Source organism: Palaemon carinicauda, chromosome 17 (genome assembly GCF_036898095.1).
Source record: "Palaemon carinicauda isolate YSFRI2023 chromosome 17, ASM3689809v2, whole genome shotgun sequence".
Classification (NCBI taxonomy): domain Eukaryota; kingdom Metazoa; phylum Arthropoda; class Malacostraca; order Decapoda; family Palaemonidae; genus Palaemon; species Palaemon carinicauda.
Genome location: NC_090741.1, coordinates 111,348,189 through 111,362,055, shown reverse-complemented (window position 1 = coordinate 111,362,055; position 13,867 = coordinate 111,348,189). Strand labels below are relative to the sequence as shown.

General features: G+C 39.1%; 1 protein-coding gene across 1 annotated transcript; it reads left to right on the top strand.

Annotated features, from left to right (window-relative positions):
* Positions 1–1,508, top strand: LOC137656524 (antifreeze protein Maxi-like). The gene is made up of 3 exons (XM_068390697.1): positions 1–298; positions 444–641; positions 1,039–1,508. Exons 1-3 carry the CDS (start codon positions 1–3, stop codon positions 1,506–1,508), a joined length of 966 nt encoding a protein of 321 aa, XP_068246798.1.
* Positions 1,509–13,867: the final 12,359 nt, after the last annotated feature.

Here is a 13,867-nt window from a genome sequence, read left to right as displayed (position 1 = left end):
ATGTCTATGTCTATGGCTGTGGCTATGTCTATGTCTATGGCTACGGCTACGTCTATGGCTACGGCTACGGCTACAGATATGGCTATGGTTATGTTTTTGGCCATGGCTCTGGCTATGACCATATCTATGGCTATGGCTATGGCTATGTCTATGTCTATGGCTATGGCTATGGCTATGGCTACGGCTACAGCTACAGTTATGGCTACGGCTACATCATATGGCTATGGCTACAGCCATGGCTACAGCTACGGCTACATCTACAGCTACGGCTATGGCTATTTCAATGGCTATGGCTATGGTTATGTCTATGGCTATGGCTATGGCTATGACTATGGCTATAGCTCTGGCTATGTGTATGTCTATGGCTATGGCTATGGCTATGTCTATGTCTATGGCTATGGTCATGTCTATGTCTATGACTATGGCTATGTCTATGTCCATAGCCATGGACATGTCCTTGTCCAAATATATGGCTATGGATATGGCTATGTCCACGTCCATGTCCACGGCTACGTCTACGGCTTCGGCAACGGCGATGGCAACGGCAAAGGCAATGGCTACAGCTACGGCAACATCTATGGCTATGGCTTTGTCTATGTCTATGGCTATGGCTATGCCTATGGCTATGTCTATATCTTTGGGTGTGGCTATGGCTATGTCTATGTTTAGATATGGCTATGGCTATGTCTTAGTCTATGTCTATGTCTATGTCTATGGCTATGGCTGTGTCTATGACTATGGCTATGGCTATGTCTATTTCTATGGCTCTGGCTATGGCTATGGCTATGTCTATGACTATGCCTATGGATATATGTATGTCTGGCTATGGCTAAGGCTATGGCTATGACTACGTCTTTGTCTAAGTCTATGGCTATGTCTATGGCTATGTCTATGGCTATGGCTATGTATATGTCTATGGCTATGGCTCTGGCTATGTCTGGCTATGGCTCTGGCTATGTCTGGCTTTGGCTTTGGCTATGGCTATATCTCTTTGTATGTCTATGTCTATGTCTATGTCTGGCTATGGCTATGGCTAAGGCTATGTCTATGGCTATGGTCTGGCTACAGCTACGGTTATGGCTAATTCTACGGCTATATATCTGGTTATGGCTATGGCTAGGGCTACGGCTACGGCTATGGCTACAACTATGGCTATGTCTATGGCAACTGTTATGGATATGGCTACGGCTGAGTCTATAGTTATGGCTATGTGTATGTCTATGTTTCTGGCTAAGGCTATGGCTAAGGCAATGGCTCTGTTTATATCTATGGCTATAACTATGTCTATGTCTATGGCTATGGGTATAGCTATGTCTATGTCTATGTCTATGTCTATGTCTATGGCTATAGCTATGGCTATGGCTAAGTTCATGTCTATGGCTATTGCTATGGCTATGTCTATGGCAATGTCTTTATCAATGGCCTTGGCTATGTCTATGGCAATGTCTATGTCAATGGCTATGGCTATGGCTATGGCTATGGTTATGGTTTCCTATATCTATGTCTAAGGCTATGTCTATGTCTATGGCTATGTCTTTGTCTATGTCCATGGTTATGCCTATGACTATGGCTATAGCTATGGCTCTGGTTAAGTCTATATCTCTGTCTATGTCTATGGCTATGGCTATGGCTATGGCTATGTCTATGGCTATGGTTCTGGCTATTTCTATGGCTATGGCTATGGTTATGGCTATAGCGCTGTCTATGGCTTGTTATGTCTATGTCTATGGCTATGGCTGTCTATGGCTATGGCTATGGCTACGTCTATGTATTTGGTTATGGCTCTGTCTATGGCTATGTCTATGGCTATGGCTATGGGTATGTCTATGGCTCTGGCTATGGCTATGGCTATGGCAATTGCGATGGCTATGTCTATGGCTATGACTATGTTTATGTCTATGGCTATGTGTGTCTATTGCTATGGCTATGGCTATGGTGATGTCCATGTCTATGGCTCTGGCTATGGCTATGTCTATGGCTATGGCTATGGCTATGTCTCTCTTTGGCTCTGGTTATAGTTATTGCTATGGCTATGGCTAAGGCCCTGTCTATATCTATGGCTATGGCTATGGCTATGGCTCTGTTTATATCTATGGCTATGTGTATGTCAATGTCCATGTCTATGGCTATGGTTATGGCTATGTCTATGGCTATGGCTCTGGGTATGTCTGTCTATGGCTATGACTATGGTTTTGGCTATGACTATAGCTAGGGTTATGTCTATGTTAATGGCTATGGCTACGTCTATGTCTATGTGTACGGCTATGGTTATGGCTATGTCTATGTCTATTGCTATGTCTCTGTCTATGTTTATGGATATGGCTATGGCTATGGCTATGTTTATGGCTATGGCTATGTCTATGTCTATGTCTATGGCTATGTCTCTATCTATGGCTATGGCTATGTCTATGTGTATGGCTATGGCTGTGATTATGTCTATGTCTTTGGCTATGGCTATGGCTATGTCTAATGGTATGGCTTTGGCTATGGCTATGGCCCTGTCTATATCTATGGCTATGGCTATGGCTCTGTCTATATCTATCGCTATGTCTATGTCAATGTCTATGGCTATGGCTATGGCTATGGCTATGGATGCCATGGTTATGGCTATGTCTATGTCTTTGTTTATGGCTATAGCTATGGCTCTGTCTTTGGCTATGGCTATGGCTATGGCCAAGTCTATGTCTTCAGCTATGGCTATGGCTATGTCTATGTCTTTTTCTATGGGTATGTCTATGGCTATGGCTATGGCTATGGCTATGCATATGGCTACGGCTATGGCTATGGCTATGTCTATGTGTATGGCTATGGCTATGTCTTTGTATATGTCTATGTGTGAGGCTATGGTAATGGCTATGTCTATGGCTATGGCTATCTCTATGGCTATGGCTATGACTGTGGCTATGGCTATGTCTATGTTTATGTCTATGGCTAAGGCTATGTCCCTGGGTATGGCTAATACTATGGCTATGGCTATGGCTATGTCTATATCTGTCTATGGCTATGGCTATGGCTATGAATATGTCTCTGGTTCTAGCTCTGGCTCTGACTATGTCTATGGCTATGTCAATGTGGCTATGGCTATGTGGCTATGGCTATGGCTATAGCTATGGCTCTGGCTATGTCTACGGCTACTGCTATGGCTACTGCTATGGCTACAACTACGGCTACGGCTATGGCTTTGGCTACGTCTATGACTATGGCTAAGGCTATGGCTCTGACTATGTCTCTGACTACATCTATGGCTATGGCTATGGCTATGGCTATGTCTTAGTCTATGGCTATGGCTATGGCTATGGCTCTGGCTATGTCTAGGGCTATGACTATGGCTATGTCTATGTCTATGGCTATAGCTATGGCTATGTCTATGGCTATGTCTAGGGCTATGGCTATGGCTATGTCTATGGCTCTAGTTATGTCTATGTCTATATCTATGGCTATGGCTAAAGGCTATGGCTTTTGCTATGGCTATGTCTGTGGCTACGTCTATGTCTATGTGTATGGCTATGGCTATGTCTATGTCTATGGCTCTGTCTATGGCTAAGGCTATGTCTATGGCTATGGCTGTCAATGGCTATGGCTATGTCTATGGCTATGGCTATGTCTCTGGCTAAGGCTATGTCTCTGACTATGGCTATGGCTATGGGTATGGCTACCTCTATGGCTATGACTATGGTTATGACTATGTCTATGTCTGTCTATGTCTAAGGCTATGGCTATGTCTATGTCTATGGCTAAGGCTATATCCATGGTTATGGGTATGGCTATGGCTATGGTTATGAATATTGCTATGGCAATGTCAATGTCTATGGCTATGGCTATGGCTATGGCTATGTCTAAGTGTACGTATTTGTCTATGGCCATGTCTATATCTAAGGGAAAACTAAAGCCGGAGTGCCTTCGAAACTACACTGTTTCAGTGCTGGAATTTTGTTTTCGTCCGTAACGTGGGAACATATATATATGTAATGGTACATTTTCATAAATATTGTGTGCAATTAGGCTAAGCTTTTCTTTCTTTCTTTAATCTCTCACTTATTATTGACTTTGTGTGAAAGTTATTTTCCTCCCTTCTCCTCGATACTTTCCCTCGAACTATCATTTGAGTGAAGGTTAGCTGTGAGTCTGAATGGTAGTTGTAAGTGTATGTGACTGTGCCTTCAGCCAATAATTTGAGGATGTGTGCTAATAACTTCTTGTAATAAATCTTAATTTTTACGTTTTTTTTTCAATTTCCCCCTCAAAGTGTATTTTTATTCTCTGTATTGCTGGTAAATTTTACTCTTTAGCCTACAAGCTATCGTAGTAAAAGTAATTTTGTTGGAAGACCCAGTAAACGCTTGGACAAATTATTTTATATTTAAGGTAAAATAAGGGATTTTTGTTAAATATCTCTTCCGAATAACAGAGTTCCTAACATTTTTGGTGACCTTGCCAGGATTTGTTACCAGCAATATAGCAGTTAAACACTTGAGGGGTTATAAGGAGATAAAATTTAGGTAATGTATAATAGGTTTCACCCAAAGTAGGTAACATGGGATCCCCAAAAGAAAACGTGGAGGCGGCGGCGATTCGTTTCTTAGATGATGATGATTGGGAAAGAAAGCTGTATGATTTAAAAAGGGATGATTTGTGGTTCTTTGTAGACTTCTTTAGTTTGAGTCTTCCCACCGAGATCTGGAAGGGTCCTTTGTTATGGGAGGTGGTTAAGGCTGTTAAAGCTTATAAAGAATCTATTTTGGAAGTTAGTCATGGTGAAGAAACTCCTGGTAGCGATGAAAAACAGGACAGGGTTAGGCAGGAACTAGCAGGGAGGTCAGGTGACTTACAGTTAGATATCTTGAGGGAACAGAGTAAAATAAAAGATTTGGAATTTAAATCCTTACAATTGCAAGCAGAGGAAAGAGCTAAGGATAGGCAACACGAAAAGGAGGTATTAGAACTTCAGATAAAGTTGAGTGGTGATAATAGTACTTATAAAAATAATAATTTCAACTTGATGACTGCCATAATGTTAATTTCTTGCTTTATCGAAGAGGATGTGCCTGAATTTTTCACGGCTTTCGAACGTATTGCTATCAAACTCTCGTGGCCTCGAGATATGTGGACGACTTTAGTGCAATGTAAATTGAAAGGTAAGGCTCAGCGTGTATACAATACACTTAGTGATGAACTTTCCTTAGATTAGGATATTGTTAAATCCATTATATTGAAAGCCTATGATCTCGTCCCAGAAGCATATCGGCAAAAATTCCGTGATTTAAGGAAAGATTTGGACACTACCTTTATTGAATTTGCCAGGAAGAAAGGACAATTTTTTGAGGATTGGCTAAGGAGTAAGGAGGTGGATAACTTTGATAAACTAAAGGAACTCATCCTGATTGAGGAATTTAAGAGAATGGTGTCTAAAGACCTTAAAATACATCTTGAAGAGCTCAAAATAGATTCTCTTCAAGAAATCGCAATTGCGGCGGACGAATATTCACTAGCTCATCGTCAGGAATCTGGGAAAAGGGAGGTCAATTTTGGCAAGGAAGTTTCCCCCCATGACAAATTGAGAAAAAGTAATAGGCCAAAAGAAACAAGCTTTGTTGTCAAAGATGAAAATAACTACTCTGGCATAGAAGGTAAGGTCAGTAGTTTTTCCAATAGTAATAGATTTAGTAGTAGCACTACTACCGGTAGTAGTGACAATCTGGAGCGCAGGTCAAATATTACATGTTTTTGGTGTAGTCGGAAGGGGCATATCAAGGCAGAGTGTAGGGCAATGCAAAGATTCCTTGCTAGCCAAAACAGGGAAGCAATCAATCTGTTAACAGCTGAACAACCTTCAGAAGAAGAAACGAAGTGACTAAAATTTCGTAAGTATATCTCGAATGGGTCTATTTTCATTAACAGTGACAAGAAACTAGGCAGAGGTATTAAAATTTTGCGTGACACGGGAGCCGCACAGTCATTAATTTTAAGAAAATCTGTGCCTCAGGGTTTTGTGTTTGCCAGTAATGATTTTGTGGTCTTAGGAGGTTTTCCAAATACATTAGTATCGTGCCCTCTTGAAACACTTTATTTAGAAGCTGATTATTTTAAAGGTAATGTAAAATTAGCAATAGTGGATACATTGCCCATTCCTGGAATTGACTTGATTTTTGCTAATGATTTGGTAGTTGAAAATGAACTAAATTTTTTTCCAATTTTATCTTTGATAGAGAAAGACTGTCTTTGTGATGGCTCTTTGCTGGAGTTTGGTGTTCCTGTTTCCATTGTCACTCGTTCCCGTTCAAAGGGGGTAGACTTAGAAGAAATTGATTTAGACATAGAAAGTGTAAATAGTCAGGTAACTGACTTTGTGACTAGTGGCAAATTGAGTAGTATAATTTTTGATGATGTTGACTGGGAACCCGAGGCCTTGAAGGAAGCCCAATCAAGGGAATTTAATGATGTGACTACTGAATCTATTGTAAATGATTCCTCCAAACCTTATTTTGTTAAAGAAGATGGTCTACTATATAGGGTCAGTAGAGCAGTGGAAGCTCCTGCTGACCAGATAGAAGTGGTCCGTCAGTTAGTAGTTCCCGAGAAGTATCGGAGGAAATTGTTATGGTTGTCTCATGAGAACAATCTTGCCGGACATTTCGGTGTCCGGAAGATGTTTCAGAAGTTGGCCGAACATTTCTTCTGGCCTGGGATGCGCACAGATGTAAAAAAACATGTCCACTCTTGTAACACCGGCCAAATCGTGGGTAAGCCAAATCAAAAGGTACCTAGAGCTCCTTTAATTCCAATTCCTGCTGTCGGGGAACCCTTTAGGGAAGTCATAGTAGATGTGGTTGGTCCGTTGCCGTGAACACGAAGTGGCAATGAGTATATTTTGTCCATAATAGATAGGATGTCACGCTTCCCTGAGGCTATTCCCTTACGGAGAATAGGGAGTGAGAAAATCATGGAGGCATTAATTATATTTTTTACTAGGTTTGGCTTTCCCAAGGTTTTGCAAACTGATTGCGGTACAAATTTTACCAGCAGAAATTTTAAAAGGAAGATGGAGTTAGGAGTCAAACATACAACCTCAACTCCCTACCATCCTGAAAGTCAGGGTCAGGTGGAGAGGTTCCACCAAACTTTGAAGAGTGTTCTGAAAAAATTTTGTTTCGAGACTGGTAGCGAGTGGGACAAAGAATTGCCATATGCATTATTTGCTATTAGATCTATTCCAAATGAAACTCTTGGGTTCTCTCCTTTCAATCTAGTCTTTGGTCATAGTGTGAGAGGTCCTCTTGATGTGGTCAGGGAGCACTGGGAGTGGGAAACCCCGGAAATCAATGTACTGGACTATATATCGAATTTGCAAGCTAAACTTCAAAATGCTTGGTCTTTTGCTAAAGAAAATTTGGCAAAAGGGCAAGCTGTAATGAAAAGTAATTATGACATAAAATCGAGACGCAGAGAATTTTCACCAGGTGACAGAGTTCTGGTTTTGCTTCCTATGCCTGGGAATCCTCTCAAGGCACAATTTTCTGGGCCGTGGAGAATTTTAACCCTGGATAGGTACGGTCCTCGGACACCCCTTTAAGGGTATACTCGGACGCGAACGACCCCGACGCCAAAAAAAATTCTTGAAAAATCAGTTTTTGCAGTAACCTCCTTTTTTCTTTTGCCAAAAAAAACTTCAATGAATGCTTAAAACAACTGTAAAGATAAATACTACTCATCTGCAGAAAAACTATTTATTATAAATATTTTAAAAAATTAAGTAGAAAAAAAAAGACCTGACATAAAAATTCATAAAAAAAAAGTTTATACATATATACACAAATCCTTTTAGGAATTGATTCTTGAATGTTTAGGACACATCTTGATGTATTTTAGATGAAGTCAGACCCATGGAGGTGAAGATCTGAAATGAGAAAAAAAGGGTAACTTTTTTTGGCCAAAAAAAATTGTCCAAATTTCATGAATTTTTTTGGGTACCCAAATGAAATAGGAAGTGGCTAATTTTTTTAGGGAATAAACATATGTTATCCTAAAATAGAAATATGTAAAAAAATCTTCATTATTTAGTAAATTACATTTATATCAGGGGCCATATCTAAAGGTAATTTTTTGAGTACTTGGAAATTTCGTAAAAAAATACATATATTTAATATATAATATGATATTTATGCAGGTAAAAATATACCAAAATATCACAAATTCTATAGGGAACAAGAATATATATAGATAGGGCAGCTTACGCTTCGGATATGTCCACAAAATGGCCGCCAACCACACTGACTCAGACTCCCTAATCTGCCACTTGAAATGTAGGAAGGGTATGTCAATTTCAAGGTGTTATTTACTAATCTAATTATTATTGGATATGCATAAAAATTGTATGGTGGGTTGCTGGATAATTGTCGATTATTTTACGACTATAAAATTAAAATTCTGACCAAAAAAATGTTTTTTGAAGGGAAATAAAATCGAAAAAAAAATGTAAAACAATATTTTAGCTAAAAAAATTTGATGATATTCAATCAAAAAAAGAGTAAACAAAATTTTCCGACAAATAAACATCTAGAGGAATCATTACTCTGTGATAGTTCCTTAGTACGTAGTAATTTTGAAAGAATTGGGAAAAAACGAAAAAATGGCAATCACCGGAAAATCGAACACATACCTATATATATGCCATATCTGGCTAAAAAAAAGATAGGCATGGGTAGCCAGATCATCTAGAAACACTTTCCAACACTATAAAAATATAAGTTTTGCGACACTACTTGCCAATTCCTTACGGTAACATGACTAAGCAAAAAAATGCAAAACAAATAAAAAGGGGCACTCGTGGAAAAATGGCCATTCTAATATACGGCATTTCAGAAAAAAAAATTTCAGCCACGTGCTAGGCAAACCATCAAGGCATATTTTCCGACAAATAAACATATAAATGAAATATTACTCTGTGATAGTTCCTTAGTACGTAGTAATTTTGAAAGAAATGGGAAAAAACGAAAAAATGGCAATCACAGGAAAATCGAACACATACTTATATATACGCCATATCTGGCTAAAAAAAAAATAGGCATGGGTAGCCAGATCATCTAGAAACACTTTCCAACACTATAAAAATATAAGTTTTGCGACACTACTTGCCAATTCCTTACGGTAACATGACTAAGCAAAAAAATGCAAAACAAATAAAAAGGGGCACTCGCGGAAAAATGCCCAACATTCTAATATACGGCATCTCAGATAAAAAAAAAAGACATGCACGTGTTAGCCCAACCATCAAGGCACACTTTTTAACACATAAACATGAAAAAAAAATCAATAATATACGGCAATTCCTTACTACGTAGTAAATTTTTACAAATATTGAAAAAAAAAACAGAAATTGGCAACCGCAGTTAAATACCCAATATACCAATAACTACGTCGTATCTGACAAAAACAAAATCACGCATGGGTAGCCAGATCATCTAGACACACTTTCCAACATTAAAAAAGCAAAAGTTTTACGACACTATTTCGCAATATCTTACGGAAAAATGACTTGGCAAAAAAATTAAAAAAAATTAAAAAGGGACACTCGCGGTAAAATGCCCGACATTCTAATATACGACATCTCAGATAAAAAAAAAGACATGCACGTGTTAGCCCAACCATCAAGGCACACTTTCTAACACATAAACATGAAAAAAAAATGAATAATATACGGCAATTCCTTACTACGTAGTAATTTTTACAAATATTGAAAAAAAAACAGAAATTGGTAACCGCAGTTAAATACCCAATATACCAATAACTACGTCGTATCTGACAAAAACAAAGTCATGCATGGGTAGCCAGATCATCTAGACACACTTTCCAACACTAAACAAGCAAAAGTTTTACGACACTATTTGGCAATATCTTACGGAAAAATGACTTGGCAAAAAAATGAAAAAAAATGAAAAAGGGGCACTCGCGGTAAAATGGTCCTCGTGGTGATGAACGACATTGTAACTAAAAAAAAAACATGCACATGGTAGCCAAACAATCCACCAAGACTTTCCACAACTGATAACCTATACAAGTTGCACCATTCTACGACAATTTCATAATACGTAATAACTTTGATAATTATGCAAACTACCTCAGAAGGGTAAACTCGGACGCGAACGACCCCGACGCGTCTCAGAAATCGGGGAAGGAGTACAGCTACAGCAATGCACATCTGGACACTACTAGAGCGTGTAGGGGAGACACCTCCTGCAGGTCGATCACCCACAAATTCAGTCACAGGGGTGAGTCACGTGAGAAAAACCTGTTTTTTTTTGACGCTCGGGGTCGCAAACGACCCACCGTACCTATCCAGGGTTAAAGAAAATGAGTGAAGTAAATTACTTAGTGGAGACTCCTGGACGTAGGAGGAAGTCTCAACATTGCCATATAAATATGTTAAAACCTTATGTTAGTAAAAGTAGTGAAGAAGTAGAAGTAGGGCCAATTTCTTTAGTTGAGGTGGTTACCGAAGTTGATGAAGAATTGACAATTGGACCAAATATTTTATCAAATAATTCTGATGTCCTTAATAACCTTTCTTTGAAATTTCAGCATTTGGATCCAGATAAAGCTTTTTCCCTTGTTGACTTAATATATCAATATAAAGACCTTTTTCAGGATGCACCGGGATTGACTACTATTTTAGAACATGATGTAGACGTTGGGGACACCCAACCTATGAAACAATGCCCTTACAGGTTAAATCCCGTAAAAAGGGATATAGTTAAGGAAGAGGTTAAATACATGTTGGACCATAATTTGATAACTCCTAGCACTAGTCCGTGGAGTTCTCCTGTGGTTCTTGTAAAGAAGGAAGGTGGGCAAAATCGACTGTGCTTTGATTATCGTAAAATCAACGAGGTTACTAAAACAGATTCTTATTCTTGGCCTCGGGTGGAAGACTGTATCGACCGCATAGGGTCCGCTAAATTTATCAGTAAGTTTGACCTATTAAAAGGGTACTGGCAGGTCGGTCTTACTCCTCGGGCAAGGGAAATTTCAGCTTTTGTGACGGGTGATGGACTGTACGAGTGTTTGGTTATGCCATTCGGCATGAAAAACGCAGCCACCACCTTCCAGAGGTTGATGAACTTGATAACCTGTGATTTGGAAGGATGTGTTGTCTACATAGACGATTTGGTGATCTACAGCGACGACTGGCCCACTCACATTAAACGAATTAAGGCACTGTTTGAAAAGCTTCGAAAAGGTGGTCTTGTTATAAATTTGAGAAAGAGTGACTTTGCCAGAGCCAAGGTTGTTTACCTAGGACATGAAATTGGTCTGGGTGAAGTAGCTCCTAAAAAGGCAAATGTAGAAGCCATAACGATTTTTCCTGTCCCTACCAACCGGAGAAGTGTGAGAAGGTTCCTCGGTATGGTAGGATATTATAATAGATTTATTAGAAATATCTCTGATCTGGCCATTCCTTTAACAGATCTATTAAAGAAAAATGTAAAGTTTGTTTGGGATAGTGATTGTCAGGAGGCTTTTGAAAAGTTAAAAGGCGCTCTGACAAGCTACCCTCTTTTGCGATCCCCCGATTTTTCTCTCCCTTTCTCTTTAGCCACAGATGCGAGCGACACCGGATTGGGTGCAGTGCTTCTCCAGGGAGACCAAGAAGGAATTAACCATCCAGTAGCTTTCTTCTCAAAGAAATTGTCACCAGCCGAGAGGAAATATTCGACAATAGAAAAGGAGGCTCTTGCTTTAATTAAAGCGCTAAATCATTTTAATATTTATTTATCAAATCACTCCTCCCAAATAGAAGTTTACTTGGATCACAACCCACTGATTTTCATTAACCGTTTTAAGAACAAAAACTCACGAATACTTAGATGGAGTTTGGTACTCCCGGAGTACAACCTTATCATTAAGCATATTGCCGGCAGGAAGAATATTGTGCCTGATGCTTTGTCTAGGGTTTATGAGAGAGTGGACGGTCATTAGTGTTTACTTTGTATAAATATATATATTTTTTTTGCAGTCTAATTATTTTTTTTTCATTTCAGATTATGTTTAGCATAATTATGTTCACCATTTTTTTTCTTTAATATTTTAGAATCTGCTTTGGTACTCTACTAATTATCTTTAAGTTTACCCTTTCTTTTATTATCAATGTAAGTTCATAATTCAGTTTAAAAAAAAAAAAAAAATTTTCTTATTGGTGGGGGGCTGTAATATCAGCTACTTAAGTTTTATCTTGTGGCTCCATTAAAGTAAGCATTTGTTTATTAATTGCTGGCAATATTTTATCAGTTCATTTGAGCCTCAAATTCTTGGTTTATGTTTTGTATTGTTGCGCTCCCCCACCGAATGTTATTTGCTAATTGGTACTCCGCCCATGAAATGTTCTCTTTACTTTCATGTATGAGTGTTTTGGTAGTTTCGTCTTCTGTCTCCTGCCACATTGGACTGTTTAAGAGGCGATTTACATATTTTTCGTCTGGATGGAGGGGAGATTGTTTTCGGCTCTCTTGTGGAGAAGTTCTCGCCCTTTATTTTCACGGCCCGTTGATCTGTGTGGCGATCACCACCTTGCACAAATGCTCTGCTACGTATACTTTGTTGGAAGTCTTGCTTCGAGTGGACTCGTCTGATGCTGATGTATCAATGTCCTTTGGATGTATACACCTGACCCCCTTTTGTGGCTGCGGTTGTGTTCGCGAGCTTCTAAGTGTACCGAGACCATCGTCATCATCTACGTCTTGAGTCCTCTCGACTAGTTATGGTGACGCCTCTAGAATCCTAAAAACGGCCGTTCTCGAGATCTGAGAGTCGTTAGGAGGCCTCTTGGTCGTGAAGAAAAGTAAGCTTCCGATTATGTGTGTTCTTTGTATCCGCGAATATATACTTTTCCTTGTGGTTGAAGAATAGTGTCTTGGGAAAACTAAAGCCGGAGTGCCTTCGAAACTAAACTGTTTCAGTGCTGGAATTGTGTTTTCGTCCGTAACGTGGGAACATATATATATGTAATGGTACATTTTCATAAATATTGTGTGCAGTTAGGCTAAGCTTTTCTTTCTTTCTTTAATCTCTCACTTATTATTGACTTTGTGTGAAAGTTGTTTTTCTCCCTTCTCCTCGATACTTTCCCTCGAACTATCATTTGAGTGAAGGTTAGCTGTGAGTCTGAATGATAGTTGTAAGTGTATGTGACTGTGCCTTCAGCCAATAATTCGAGGATGTGTGCTAATAACTTCTTGTAATAAATCTTAATTTTTACGTTTTTTTTTCAATTTCCCCCTCAAAGTGTATTTTTATTCTCTGTATTGCTGGTAAACTTTACTCTTTAGCCTACGAGCTATCGTAGGAAAAGTAATTTTGTTGGAAGACCCAGTAAACGCTTGGACAAATTATTTTATATTTAAGGTAAAATAAGGGATTTTTGTTAAATATCTCTTCCGAATAACAGAGTTCCTAACAATAGATATAGACATAGTCATAGATATAGACATAGATATAGACATAAACATAGCCATAGCCATAGCCATAGCCATAGCCATAGCCATAGCCATAGCCATGGACACAGACATAGACATAGTTATAGCCATAGACAGCCATAGATATAGAAAGCCATAGCCATAGCAATAGCCATAGCCATGAACATAGCCATAGCCATATCCATAACCATAGCCATAGCCATAGACATGCACATAGCCATAGCCATAGCCATAGCCTTAGCCATAGACATAGACATAGATATAGCCATAGACGTAGTCATATCCAGAGCCTTAGCCATAGACATAGCTGTAGCTCTACCCATAGCCGTAGCTGTTGCCATAGCCGTAGCCATAGTCACATAGTCATAGCCTTAGCCATAAATATAGCCGTAGCCGTAGCC